Genomic DNA, 15836 nt, shown 5'->3' on the forward strand with positions numbered 1-15836 from the left:
AAGAGAGGATTGAGGCAATCTAAGGTCTCGGGAGAGAAAAAGATGAATAGTGCTTACTTGGAGGGGATGGAAAGATTAACAAGTTTGAGCCAATGGAGTTGAGAGAAAGTAAGTGAACATGCATAAGAAATGGCAAAGTGGACCCCGAAATGAGAATTATTGATTTGTAGAAAAGAAAATACGACCAAAAGGCACTCAAACATGACCACCTTACATGACCCACAATACCTGACATAAAATGTAGCATCTTACATGACCCACAATACTTGGCATAAAATGTAGCAGTGATATAAAACCAATTTATAACATTAGTGGAGCTGACAAGACTGTAGAAATCATGACTATGGCATTTAGGGCTTGTAAGTCATAAACTGATTCCAATGCATGGAACAATAGATGTTTAAGAATCATTTATATCAACATTATATATCAACAATTAAGCTACAATGAGTGATCACTGTTCCTCATGCTCCAACATCCTAGCGGTATTTAAGAAACCAACACAAAGATTTCTCATCCACGTGCTGCATTACAGCCATACTTCACTGCTCTCTGATCAATCAGAAATTGATCCAATTTGCTTCTGGATGCTTGAACTGAGAATCAACTGTACTCAGTTGCTGTCAATTCCACATGTCAATGATTCTAAATACAGAGGTTTCATAGCTTAAACTGATTTGGACTCTTCTTTAGCCATTGATTCCAGGATCTTGGGTAGATTTATTTTCATCACCCACTCCAGGGGATGGCAAGGAAGGCAGCGAGAAGGGCAAATGTTGGAATGAATTTGACCTTGAGAGATATCACCCAATCTTGCCTCCGGAGCAATTAAGTGCCGTGCAAGAACGTCCTGTAGGAACATTTTTGACTTGCCAGCACTCAAGGTGCTAAAATAGTTAATTAATGGTCACTTAAAGATGCCAACTTGCAACAGCCCATTTACCTACCTTCCTAGCATACAAAAAAAGACTGATTTCCCAGGTGGGGATTCAGGTTTACCTAGGTTGTCTCTATTTCTCTCAGCCTTGAGCCAATGAGAGACTGGGATGCAGGCAAGAGGGTGATAACTGAAAGCCATTTCCTGCCCTCTATCCAATTCCCTTAACCCAACTTTATGAGTGAGACCCAGAAGAAAAGGAATTGCCTTTTCGTTTTTAGATTCTCTAGGCCTAGAAGTTAAGATGAGGCCTCTAGCAATGATTGCTCAGACTCAGAAGCTGCCTTCTCTGATTGGCCAGCAACTTCTGGCAAGGCCAAACTATAGTGATGCACCAATAAGCCCATTGGTAGCAAGTGATTAGAGCTTTCCAATGGGTTTTTTCATTGGCTCAGCTCCTTTGTCTTTTAATGTCAGATAATGGGAAGAGTATTTACTTCTCTTTTATATCTACGCCTGCCTGAACCTTGTAAACCCAAATTTCTCCTCATTCTTCTTTGCTCCAAAACACATAAGATACAGTAAATAAGGTCGAGCAAATCGTTTCCATCTCGATAATCTAATTTTGTAATGTCACAGATTTCATTAAATTTCAGAGCATTCTTCTTTAAACAATGAATGGCCATTATATCTTGATGTAATACAAACAGTGTGTACAAAATTAGCTTGATCCTTTAATCTGAGAATACCTCTTTTTTAAGAAGTCATTGACTTGACAGCCTATTGATTCAGACTCTGCAATGAAATACTCCTTTTCCATGCATGAACTGGAAACCCTTCATGTCCTATTTTAATTTAAATCCTCTGGCAGTGATCAGTCGGGAAATTACACTGTGACTTTGTACTGTGGGGAAAATAGATGTTTTTGAAATATTTCGTGTGTACAGGAACTGTGCTTTAATATCGATCATCTATTTGCATGGCGTTTTGGAATCATTTAGCCTTTAAACATTTTCAATGTAAAAGTACTACTTGTAAATGTGTGGAAAAGTTTTCATTCTGAGATTGTGGATTGAATCCATATTTCACTCTGTGTTGTGGCAATGAGTAATTCTCGAATAACAGTGGTTTGGATAATGTTTAATGCAGTGTTTAGAGTTCTAAGCGAATGGGAAAAGAAAAATAAATCGTGACAGAGGAGCCAAAATCTGAGCCCTGCTGTGCAGAGTCTGACAGTGTTGAGGTATAATAAACAATATGGCTGAGAATAGTCTTTTGAAAACAACTGCTTTGTTTCCTAGGTTCTCCCAGGAGCCCTTTGAATAGAACTGCCCTCACTTTAATCACGGTGTGCAGCTGTGTCCTAACTGTGGTATATGGAGGCCACTTGACATGCCCCCTGATGGTGAAGGTGACCTTACATGTCCCTGAACACTTCATTGCTGATGGTGAGTTTTTTTTTCCCCCTTGTGAGTACTCACAGGAGACAGAAAGACTTCTTGTTGATGTTCATTTCTTTGTACTATTTGATTGGTGTGAATTTCCTGTGTGTCACAATCCTAGGAAGTTGCTCAGTACCAGATGTGGTCTGTACCTTGTTTCTATGGAAGCCATTTTTCTCTATATTCAATACAGTAGAGAAAGCAAACATTAGAACATGCCAGAAGATAGGAAAACTTTATGCTGCTGTGAAATGTATTTGTAAAACTTAATTGAACTCCTGCTCAGTTAGTTGGTTTTGCTAGCATTTCGTCTAAAATTGGCATAATCACAGTGAGACAGACAGCATTTTACTGATGAATTGTCTTCACAAACTTTTATGCTAGTTTTAAAATCATTGACTGAGAACTGGGACCGACCCAATAAAGGTGGCCATGGACCAAGTAATAATTAGTTGTCAATGGCCATTTCCACAAGGTTTGCTTCTCTGTAGGTCTTTAAGTGTGTCAGTAATTAAACTCTTTCTTCTGAGAAGAGGGACATTAGCAGCAAAGTTTTAAGTATATTTTTAATTCATTCTTTTCCTAATTTAGCAAGAAATTGATTGCAGACCTAAATATAATCAGCATATGACTTTGAATTTATTTTGGAAGACTTTTTTCATCATTTAGACCCAACGTACTTGCAGGTGATGGACTGATACTCTGAACTGAAAATGCTTTGTTTTGTAATTAACACATTTTCAGCTGGATTAATCAAATTTCAACTGATAATTACAAATGAATTATTGAAGAGTTTTATTTGGAAAAGGGGTTTCAAGAGATTACCAGTTATGCCGGTTGAAGACAGATGTGTTCAGCAATGTGCAAATTAGTTTGAGTGGGCAATTGAGAGAGAAAAAAAATACTTGAAGGTCTCAATTAAGGTCTGTTGTGCTTATTACGTTCAGAGCTCAAACTCTTCCAAATGTCACCTGACACATTCAATAAATTCAGGCAAAGTAAAATGATATGAAAATAGTTCATCTGTGCAGCTACCAATATGGTCATATCCATTGGTTTAATTTCCTTTTGTTTCTGCTGGCTAATGATCCTAAAGCTGTCTCATAACTGCATTGAGCAGATGAGATCTGATGTTAAATGAACAGTTCATGCTCATGTTCCCTTGAATTGCTGAAATAATCCTTACCAGTTCATTAAATAAGTTCAGAACTGATTATCCTCCATAATTTCATTTGGAATGTAAAACAGGCTAGATTCTTTTGTGATCGTGAGGATGATTCTCTCGGTTACAAAGTTTTCAAAAAACTACAGCAATGTTGGAAAGAACAGTTAACAAATTAAGCTACATCTAGTGTAGTGCTGACATCTATGTTTTTGGCAGTCACTTTCATGACCAATTGCCTTAATGGAGACATTAAGTTCTGGGGAGAATTATTGTAGATTTAGAATTAATGTAGAATTATTGATTTCCAATAGTCATGAGGTGCCTTGTAAAGTGCCCTATTTTCACCAACAGCTCCAAGTCAGCAAGTGTCTTCTGGATAAAACACAGACATTTGACAATTGACCATAATTGCTAAATTTAACACAAGTCTTCTGAACTATACCCGGTGCAATCAGTTTCCTAGTTTGGCTTGATTAGGCAGAGAGATAATTAAACCAATAGATCACACGTGTAAACAAGTGCTTGGTCATTTCCTTCAACCGTGAAAAGATGCAATAAAGTTTATTTAAACATAAAAGGTTCACCTTCTATATTGGAAAGTTGCATCCAAAATTCACTGAAAATTATGCTGGTTACGTGAAGGTTCAGGATTCCCAGAAATTAATTTACCTAATTCCTCTTAATTCCATAATTAGTTTTCCTGAAACATCATTGTTTATTTTTCTGTCTTTTTTCCACTCTTTTAATATATTTAAGATGTAGCTTCATTATTATCACGGAAAATGAGTTTGTCACCAAAATGTTTTAATAATAATGTTGTTTACTTAACGAGTAAACAACTTAGAATTATAGAATCATTAAACCTGATTTAAAATTATTAATAATGACTTATTCACAACAAAATTCTACTCTGAAACATAATATTGTTTCATTGGTGTACACTAGATAGTTGTTTAGGAGAATTGATTTTTTTTAAAAAGTGCTTTCAAAACCTACCTGTAATAGTGTCTGTGCATCTGAAATAACACTTTGACAAGACTTCCCAGTAATGATAATAATATGTGTGGACCTTTTAAGGAGTGTATCATAAACTGTTGTCTATCACTATCACCTCAACAGGATGTGATGTATTCGTCCCAAGCCTCCTCCAGTCTATAAGCAGCAGCACCAGCAATAACATTGTACTAAACTTTACATTTAAATTGATTCTGAAGTAATTTAATCCTTAGATGAAGTAGACATGTTATTGTTGTGTATTTGCTAAGTTCATGTCGAATAGAGGAGTATGACAGCATTCTTGAACCACCTCAATCAGTGGAATCTCACTTAGGCTTTGGTCAGTTTTGTTGCCAGGATCCGAGTTGGGTGAATTCAATCTTGCACATTGCATCAGGTGATGAGAACATGAGTACACATGCATCATTGGTTTATAAAAGGCATTCTTGGAGAATAGCCTCCATCTGAAGACTAGCAGTTGTTTATTAAGATAGTTCATTTTCCACTGCCCTCGGCAAAGGCCCAGTGATGGCCATCTTCTAAAAATTACAGATTAAAATGTTACATGTGAATTTACAGAAGTTTACAAAGTTTAAAATGATGTTTAAAATTGTTTTCTGTGAAATGTTAAGTGAACACAAAGTCAGGGCTAAAATGAGGAGTGTCAGGGGAATATAACATATTAGATTAGATTACTTACATTGTGGAAACAGGCCCTTCAGCCCAACAAGTCCACACCGACCCGCAACCCACTCATACCCTTACATTTACCCCTTACCTAACACTACGGGCAATTTAGCATGGCCAATTCACCTGGCCCACACATCTTTGGACTGTGGGAGGAAACCGGAGCACACCCACGCAGCGAACGTGCAAACTCCACACAGTCAGTCGCCTGAGTCGGGAATTGAACCCAGGCCTCAGGTGCTGTGAGGCAGCAGTGCTAACCACTGTGCCACTGTGCCGCCCACAAGATGGCTTGGCTTGTGACTGCAATGAAGTCAGTGATATAGCCAAATTGTTCTGGGTAACTGGCTCTCAAAGTGACGCCAAAGTTGTAAAATGAATATCTGTTGAAGGTGAGGCGATAGAAGTGAGGAAGTAGTGGCTAGCTGGTGTTGGAGAACTGTAAGGTAATTGCAGGTCCTGTGTGCACTAACAGTAACAAAGGCTTTCAGCAGAATGGTCTAGATTTTGGGGAAATGCTGAATCCTAATTACAGGGCTTTGAATAAGTTGTGAAAATGGTAGGTCTTCAGGAAAAAGGCAGAAGTTTAAAATAACTCATAGTTTTAAAATGAGGTTAGATTATTTTTCTAAACCTTAGGTGTGAATGTAACAATGTTTTTGAAACCTATGTTGCACGTATACTTTGTGAGCTCCTCTGTGAGGGGTGAGGATGGACAGTGCAGTGGAAAGTGTACACATTTGACTTATATACAGGAAGTTTGCTGCTGTGCCTATTCTCCAAAATAACCTTGGTGGACTTGGCTGTGGTGTTGGAAACAGGGTAGAGTTTGTGGTAATTAAGCCATGTGTAGGCCAAGTCACTTGGTCAGCAAGTGCACCCTTTTGGAAATGAAAACACAGTATTGTGGCGGGAGGAAAGGCAAATTACTTGGGACATTATGGGCCCAAAGTCTGTGTTTGGAATTGACCCAGCTCAAAAATCGTGAGGCCAAAAAGGGAGTAATTTTTTAAGGAAACATAATGATCACAAGATTCCACTTATTGTGAGATTACAGATAAATTGAATGAGGCCCCCAAAACAAATTCAGTTCAGCTAACTAGAAAGCTAACTTCTTAGCCTGCCTGGCACACTCTCCTCATTCCTGATGAAGGGCTCTGGCCCGAAACGTCGAATTTCCTGTTCCTTGGATGCTGCCTAACCTGCTGTGCTTTAACCAGCAACACATTTTCAGCGCTAACTAGAAAGTTAGTCCAGAATGTACATCAATTTGGATTTTCACCCAGGATTGAAATAACTTTATTTCTTTATGACTGAAAACTGTGTTTAAATAGATCATTGAAATCCCTGAGTGCGTCTGAAGTGAATACCTTAGTTCTTAATGATGACTTGCCAAATTAAGAGCAGGAAAAGGATTTCTGATTGATTGATTGATTTATTGTCATGTGTGCTAAAGTGCAACGAAAAGCTTCATATATGAACTGAACAGGCAGATCACAGTAAGCAAGGATGTGCGGATCAGAGGTTGTATAAAGACTTAGACAGAGGCATACAGCTTACATTGTACAGGGCATGTGCTGGGTAAGATCAACATTAGCAAGATCAGCTTTATTTGAGGTTAGAGAGTCCATTCATCAGTCTAATAATGGCCAGAAAGAAGCTGTTCCTGAACCTGCTAATGTGTGTGTTCAGCCTTCTGTATCTTCTGCCTGATGGAAGAAGTTGTAGGAGATCATTACCAGGGCACGATGGGTTTTTGATGATGTTGGCAGCCTTTCTGCAGCATCGAGCCATGTTAATGGAGTCTATGGATGAAGGGTGGCTTCCATGATGGTCTGGGCTGTGCACACAACCTTCTGTACTTTCCTTGAGGCCATTCCTTTCCCACAAAAGCAAAACTGGCAAGTCTTTTTTATTCTTAACATAACTTCATGGGGAAAGCATATTGATCTGCAAGAGGACATTCTTATCCTTTGCTTTTTCCATTCTAGAGAGAGAGAAAGATATATGTGTTGCTATAATCTTAGCAATGGATGATGAACATTATCCTGATACACGAATTGCCTCCATTTAAGTAACAGAATTTTTAATCAATGCCTCTGCATCAATCCCTATTATTCTTGCGAAAAAAGCTCTTAGTTCCTGGCAGTCTGATATTATGTGACGGCAGGAAATTGTGTTTTCTATTACTCTACTTATTATTAATGTCCCATTCAATCAGTATAGAACACATATGGGAAAGAGAGGTATTTGAATTTGTTTTCTTAGTTCAATAATAATCCACGAAAAATGATGTTACGAGGTACCAATAATACTGTTATTTTCTGTAATACATACTGTACAATATAATTAGCATATATGAGTTTTTAATCATCTAATTCCTGTTCATAACACAACATGGCAGCTATTAATCATATATTGTTGTGGTTCTGTTCACCGAGCTGGGAATTTATGTTGCAGACGTTGCATCCCCTGTCTAGGTGACATCCTCAGTGCTTGGCAGCCTCCTGTGCAGCGCTTCTGTGCTGTTTCCTCTGGCATTTATAATGGTTTGTATCTGCCGCTTCCAGTTGTCAGTTCCAGCTGTCCGCTGCAGTGGCCGGTATATTGGGTCCAGATCGATGTGCTTATTGAGTGAATCTGTGGATGAATGCCATGCGTCTAGGGATTCCCTGAGAACAGCCAGGGAATTCCTAGAGGCATGGCACTCCTCCACAAATTCAATCAATAAGCACATCGATCTGGACCCAATATACCGGCCACTGCAGCGGACAGCTGGAACTGACAACAGAAGCGACAGATTCAAGCCACTATAAATGCTGGAGGAAAGATCACAGAAGTGCTTCACAGGAGGCTCCCAAGCACTGAGGATGTCACCTAGACAGGGGACGAAATGTCTGCAACATAAATTCCCAGCTCGGCGAACAGAACCACAACAACAAGCACCCGAGCTACAAATCTTCTCACAAGCATTAATCATATATCTTCAAATACTTCCAATATTTTCAAGAACTGTGCTCCAAATAGTCATTATTTGACCCAATGTCTTCCTGATTCTATGTACAAAATCCATTCAGCTTTATTTCATCGACCACCCAGACTAGCCAACTTACACATCTGATACTTGCTCAAGCCAATCTGACAACCTGACTCAACCCTGATTACCAACTACACCTTGACCTGATTCTCCCCCAACCACCCGAGTACTCCCCAGACTCAGACTGACCACCCGACCTGATAGGTCCCAGAACCAATTCCCTCTGATCATTTGGCACCTACCCATTATTATCACTCAACCTGTCCCACCATCAACCACTCCAAAAGCCCCTGATCACCTGACAATCAGCCCTCTCGGCCTCCAGTATGATTAGCTAAATTCCATCCTCAGACTTCCCAACCAGTCCCTGTAACCTAACCACTGTCTACCTTCTCATCCCAATTGTTCACTCACTCAACTTATTCACCTTACCAACTCACCTACTTGCGCGTGCACTCACACAACAACTTGCCCATTCACCCCCTCATACTTTCATTCATTCATTCACTGGCTTACACTCAGTTGTTTAAAAGGCTTGTACATATAAAGACTTAACAGAAACTGACAAGTAAACCATAAAAAGTGAATGTACCCTTTGTTCTTGACTCAACTGTCATTTGCTGGACTTGCCCATGAGCTACTATCTATTCCACTGCCAACTAAGTTTGGAAGATCCCAAAATAAATGGGCTGATCACATCCGGGAAATCTTGGATGGGTGGCATTGGCAGCGTTGCAACATTTCCAGTGATCAGAAGACTTGGGCTGTTTCATCCAATCTCTGTCAGCAACACTCATTTGTTGTCCCACTGGTTTTATTGAGTTTTGCAGTATGCAAATGTATCTCAGTTGCTCTTAGCAACAGCCAGTGAAGCCCGTGGAACTGCTCCATGTAGGTAAACCATTCCATTGCCTTCAGCTGTAAGCTCGCCCGTTATTGGCTGACAGTAAGACTTGGTGCTGCAATTAGAAAGTGCAGATTGTGCATTATGTTAAATTAATACCTAGTGACAAGTTATAAATGGAAATTTCCTTGAACAGTTCAGGCAACATTATAATCTGCTTTGACTTAATTCTCATTATTTTCAGTGACAACCGAGCACTTCATTATTGAATGGTTCTTGTCTGTTTTGAATCCTAAACGTTTGGTGTTTTTTGACATTACTGTCCATCCAACAGGGTTATGAATTGGTGGATTAATGCAAAGAACAAACAGTGTCAGGGAACATTGAACAGGTTTCTTTAACTTCTGCCATTCTCTGTTGTTCAGGGAGCAGTTTTGTTGTCAGTGAGGGAAGCTTTCTGGATGTGTCCGACTGGTTAAATCCAGCCAAATTATCGCTGTTCTATCAAATCAACTCCACATCTCCATGGACAAGAGACCTTTGTGGACAAAGGACATTAGAGCCGTGTGAACATCTTTGTGATGAAGAAACAGGTGAGTTATGTGTCCTGTAACATTGAGTATCTGTGCTTTTCAAATGTGAAATTATCTAACTTGGTGCTTATGTATTTAGGTTCAAGTTTCGGGCCCTAATTCAGCTATCTTCTCAGATCCATTAAATGTTGCTTTCACTCTAAAATTAGGTGGAATGAAAAATACTGTAGAACACCTTTGTTTTGTGATCTGGCAGTTCCAGTTGCAGTTTGGCTGTTGAGGGTAAATAACTTCTGCTCATCCTTGTTGAGACAAGCTTAAAAAGAAGTATTTTTTAATCTTAAGATGAAAAATGAGGTATGTTGCTACAACAAGCAAATATGTAATTGGATTTATTTACAAATTTCCCTGATTTGTTTTCAAAAGGAATATCGAGTGCACCCTTCATTGGGTGGGGATTTGCTGGCAACTTGAGCTAAAAGCAAAATCTTTAATTGAGGTGACAGTATGTGGTTTTCATTGCGTATTATCATAAAGATCACACTGTAAGTCAGAAGTCAGATGAAACTTTGGAATCGTGAATTAAAACCAGCTTTCTCTAGTTTTGTGAGCATTTTTATGATTCTTGTTGGGTATGGAAATTACTTTGAAAAGGTGGATGGCAGGTCTTTGACCAGGTTGGTATCAGTTTTCAATATACTGATGATTCTAATTGATACCAACTCTTGAACTAAGTTTTGTGCATGACTATAAACATCTAACCATTGCATTGGAGCAGCTCTTATCACTAAATGTTTTGGAATCATAGAGTTCAATGTTTTGGTAATGGGCTGGGGGTGGTGAGGGAGATAGTTGGCATATTGGGAAGGGCATCAGCAGGGGAACCTGGCATCTATCCTATTTGTAGCAGTGATCTTTTGACCCATTTTAGTGACCAATAAAGGAAGGCTCACCACCATGTCACACCTCCCACTGGGTTTTGGGAAACAGGGTTCTCTCCTTGCTGCATGTCCATCCAATCTGGGTGTTCCAAATACCAGGTGAAATCTCATTCAAAAAGGCATAGTTTCTTCATGTTTTTTTTTACAATATGAGTAATCATGTAAAAGGTGGGCCTTCTTGTCAATTCAATGATTTCTAATTAGTTTTTATCTGCAAGGACTTCAACTGTGTGCCCTCAACAAACAGGGATTTGGTTACAACAACCTTTGCTTTTCCACATTTAACTGCACAGGTCCGGACGACTGACATTACTCTCAGTTTCATGGAGTAACGACAACAAATACTGACCATCTTTACAATTGCAAAATCCAGCTCACTGTTTAAAATAATACTTGTTGGTCAGAAAATGTGCTGGACACAAGTTGAATGAGTTGCAGAGATTATTGTTCTGCACACCTGTCAAACCTCTTTCCCTCAGTTACCACCAAAAAGAATATCTGCTGTTTTATTCCTGCAGTTTGTGGAATCCTGAATAATAGTCTGTGGTATAATGGTCCTGAAATATTTGGTCCACGTTTTTGTGCACTGCTTTTAAGTAAGTTTCCTGTTTCATTGTCTGATGATTTTGGACTTAAACTCACTGCAGAACCTCAGGCTGACACTCCAATGCAGTGCTAAGGGAGTGCTGCACTGTGAGTTACTGTCTTTCACACCCTGTCTACTCTTTCATGTGAACATAGAAGATCCTGACTTGAAGTACAGGGGATTGCTTCTTGATGCTATAGTGGATATTTAGCCCTCAACCAAAGCGTCTGAAGTAGTTTAATTGACCTCATTAGTATTTTTGGACTATAGTCTTAGTTGGATATGCTCTTCCAATTTTAAAGTCATAAATAAGACTTCAAAGGTGACACATTGGCTGCTAAAGTTCCTTTGGGATCTCTAGAGATTTGAAAGATACTATACAAATGCACATTCTTCTTTCTGTTGTGAAATATGTTTTGAGGACTTCAAATGTTCCACTTTCCTCCCAGGTGGTTAGCGGTTGCTGCCTGACCGGTTGTGCCATTCCAGCACCACACCTTTTGACACCGCTAGCATTAATGTGCTGGTTGCCAGTGAGACAAGAGACAACACTAAATCTTGGAAGTTTGCGTCGCATGTAGACATGGTGGTTAAGAAGGCATTTAGCATGCTTGACGGTGTTTCTCAGACCTTTGAGTAGAGGCATTGGGACATCATATTTCGGTTGTAGAAGCCATTGGTATGGCCTCTTTTGGAGCATTGTGTCCAGTTCTCGTCACCCTGTTATTGGAAGGATATTCTCAAGCTGGAGAGGGTTCAGAAATGATTTACCAGGATGTTCCCAGGAATGGAGGTTTGAGTTGTAAGGGGGAGCTGGATAGGCTGGAATTTTTTTCACTGGAAAGTAGGAGGTTGAGGGTTGACCTTGTTCAGGTTTATAGAATCATTTGGGCATTGATAAAGTGAATGGCAGGTGTATTTTTCCTAGGATGGGAGATTTCAAGACTGAGGGCACAACTTTAAGGTGAGAAGAGAAAGATTTAAAATGACATGAGAGGTGGCATTTTTACACCGCAAATGGTTCATTGTGGAATGAACTTCCAGAGGAAGTGCTGGATGGGGGCAGCTACAATCCTTAAAAGACATTTTGATAAGTACACAAATAAGAAATATTTGGAGGAAAATGAGCCAGATGCAGGTCTATGGAGCAAGTTTACTTTAGGATTATGGTCAGCATGGATTAGTTGTTTCTGTGCTATTTGACATCATAAGTAGTCTGTGTTGTTTGCTGCATTTTATATGATATCGATACACGAGTGCTTCAATGAGGAAAGTAGCATTGTTGTAATTGGTGTGAGCTCCAAGTAATGCTAGGTGAAAGTGAGGACTGCAGATGCTGGAGATTAGAGTTGAGAGTGTGGTGCTGGAAAAGCACAACAGGTCAAGCAGCATCCAAGGAGCAGGAAAATTGACGTTTCAGGCAAAAGCCCTTCATCAGGAATACTGCCCACAGTGCTCTCACATTCATCCATCTGAACACTGTAGGCATTCGATGATTCTATGAACACAATTATGAATATCAAGTTGATAGGTCATGTTAATATTTTAGAGGTCATTTTTGTTCTGGCAATATTTACATTGTAATGGGTAAGGGAATTTAAAGGCTGTGCTTTCAAGATGACCAGTATGTCTCTCAGTGGCAAATTCGAAAGGTGAAGATTCTTCGTTTATTAAATTAAGAGATTCAGCTGTGTAAAGACAAGGAAGCTCACTAGTTAAAGTAGTAGACATGTGATATCTGCAAACTTTGCTAAAAAGGATTTCAGAGAGACTTCTTTTGTGAGTAAGAGTTAATTTAGTTTGGAAGTGTTCAGTGAACACTGAAAGGTTGTAACGTTCATTTACTTCATCAGAACAAAGAAGAGATTATAAATGAGCGATAATTAACTTAAAGGTCAGTTTGAGGACATCCAAGAGCAGGCTATATCATTATGCAGATTGGTAGAGTTTAGGAATGCTTTCTGGTTTCAATTTCTCTGGATTTTTTGCTGACAGAGCTAGTTGCAGCTTATATCTGATGTTAGTGTTTATGGCTCACTGAGAAAAGATGGAAAATAAATTAGTTGGGTCGACCAGCGCTGTAAATAGAGGGTTTTTTTTTCTCTCTGTGGATGTGGGCATCATTAGTTGAGCCAGCATTAATTGTCCATTCCTAGTTGCCCTTGAGAACGTGCTACTGTGTTATCTTCTTGAACCACTGTAATTCCTGTGCTGTAAGTAGACTCACAATACTCTTAGGGAGGGAATTCCAGGATTTTGACCCAGTAACACGGTGATATATATCCAAGTCAGGATGGTGAGAGACTTTGAGGGGAAATTGCAGATGTTGGTGTTCTCCTGTATCTGCTGCAGTTGTCCACCTAGATTAAAGTGGTCATGGGTTTGGAAGGTTGTGTCTCAGGAGTTTTGGTGAATTTCTGCAATGCATCTTTCAGATCATATATGCTGCTGCTAATGAGCATCAATGGTGGAGGGAGTGGATATTTGTGGATGTGGTGCCAATCAAATGAATTGTTTTAACCTGATGGTTTCAAGCTTCTTGAGTGCTATTGGAGTTGCACCCATCCAGGCAAAATGGGGAGTATTCCATTGATCTCTTTGATGGACAAACTTTGAGGAGTCAGGAGATTAATTACTTACTGCAGTATTCCTTGCCTCTGACCTGCTGTTGTAGTATTTATATGACAAGTCCAGTTGAGTTTCTGATCAATTATAACCTCAACGATGTTGATATTGGGGATTTCAGTGTTGGTAACACCATGTCAAGCAGCAATGGTTAAATTGTTTGTTATTGGAGCTGTTCATTGCCTGGCATTTGTGTAGTGTGAATGTTACTGGTCAGTTGTCACCCTAAGCTTGGATATTATCCAGATCTTGTTGCATTTGAACATGGACTGCTTCAGTATCTGAGAAATTGTGCAATTATTGGTGAATAACCCCACTTCTGATCTTATGATGGAAGGAAGGTCATTGATAAAGCAGCTGAAGATGTTTGGGCCTAGGACACTACTCTGAGGAACTCATGAAGAGATGTCCTGAAGCTGAGATGACTGACCTCCAACAACAACAGTCATCTTCGTATGTGCCAGGTATCACTTCAAACAGCAGCAAGTTTGCCCCTGGAGACCCATTGATTCCAATTTTGCTTGGGCTCATCTATTCCACACTCAGAAGAATGCAGCCTTGATGTCAAGGGCTGTCACTCTCACCTCACCTATTGAATTCAGCTCTGTGACCATGTTTGAATCAAGGCTGTAATGAGCTCAGGAACTGAGTGGCTCTGGCGGAATCCAAACTGAGCATCACTGAGCAGGTTATTGCTGAGCAGGTGCTGCTTGATAGCAGTGTTGATGACACCTTCCATTAGTTTCCAGATGATCGAAAGTAGAATGATTGGGCAGTAATCGACCAGAATGCCTTTGTCCTGTTTTTTATGTACAGAACATACCTGGGCAATTTTCCACATAATCAGCCAGATGCCAGTGTTGTAAGTTGTACTGGAAAAGCCTGGCTAGGGGAGCGGCCTGTTCTGGAGCACAGCCCTAGTATTAGTGGAATGCTGTTATGGCCCCCTGAATGCTTGCACTACCCAATACCTCCAACCATATCTTGATATCATACGGAGTTAATTGAATTAGCTTCAGCATGGAGGAGTTGGACTGAAAGGTCTGTTTTCATGCTGCATAACTCTATGACTCACATCTATGACGCTGCAGATCTCTAGAAGAGACCGAGATGAATTATCAGTTTGTCACTTCTGGCTGAAGGTGACTCAAATGATTCAGTCTTGTATAATTTCTTCACTGACCTTATGGAATGTGGTTGTGACTCAATCTCAGTTTGATTCTTTGTGATGGAACAGGTTGCCTCATTTGAAGCCAGTGAACGAATACACAGTGGTCCCAACAGAGAATTGTAAACAAAATAATCAATGCGTTAGCTTGGAAGTGTCAGACTGAAGCATCCAGAATCAAAAGCTGGTAAATGGAAGTTTTATCTCCCAAAATACTAGAGCTGAGGAGAATTCTCTGAGGGCTAGTGTAATACTTCTGGGTGGTCCTTGCAGAAGTAACTGTGAGGATGGTGTGGCTTATCAGGGAGAAGTAAGATGTAAAACTGATTGCATAACAGGAATAGTTATAAACCATATTGTTAAGCTAATTGTCTTTTCATTCAATTATAGTATATATAATAATATTTGGTTAAAGGAAAGCGAAATGTTGCAGCAGTGCTCTTTTAGTTCCAACCAAGATGTTTGGATTTTTCTTAAAATGTTTACAGTTCCTAAGCAAATCATGACAACATTAGTAAACTTAATTGCAAGAGTCTAGAAAGTAGAGAGAAGCAATTGGAGTGAATTTTAAAAAGTGAAGGTTCTGCATTTATGGCATCATTCTGCAGCACCAGATGGTCAAGTTGCTTATGAGTGAAGACAATAGGGACATAGCCAGATTTGAATGGCATCCAATCTTGCCCTTCCTAATGTTCCTCCAACTGCCTACTTCCAAGGATTTGTCAAGCATCCGCCATCAGCTCGTTAAATAATTTACTGAAGACTTATCTCCTTCCAGTTCAGGCTGTTTTGTTGTGCGCTGTCTGCTCTTGCAGAGTGAGAGAGAGTGACTATATGAGTGCTTCTCATAAAGACTTATGCAGATATAAGATTAATCATAAGCTTGCCCCCATCCTAATGTTAGATGTGGGGATATCCACTGATAGGTAGTGTTC

At 39.6% G+C, this 15836-nt stretch overlaps 1 protein-coding gene across 5 annotated transcripts in view; it reads left to right on the forward strand.

Moving 5' to 3' along the window:
* The window catches only part of LOC132825811 (astrotactin-2-like), a 1607744-nt gene that overhangs the window by 686620 nt on the left and 905288 nt on the right, over positions 1 to 15836 (forward strand). For all 5 annotated transcript variants that reach the window (XM_060841306.1, XM_060841305.1, XM_060841303.1 and 2 more), the window contains 2 exons: positions 2179 to 2325; positions 9474 to 9641. In XM_060841306.1, coding sequence (XP_060697289.1) covers positions 2179 to 2325; positions 9474 to 9641 — 315 coding nt within the window. The remainder of the gene's footprint in view (positions 1 to 2178; positions 2326 to 9473; positions 9642 to 15836) is intronic.

Source organism: Hemiscyllium ocellatum, chromosome 21 (genome assembly GCF_020745735.1).
Source record: "Hemiscyllium ocellatum isolate sHemOce1 chromosome 21, sHemOce1.pat.X.cur, whole genome shotgun sequence".
Classification (NCBI taxonomy): Eukaryota; Metazoa; Chordata; class Chondrichthyes; order Orectolobiformes; family Hemiscylliidae; genus Hemiscyllium; species Hemiscyllium ocellatum.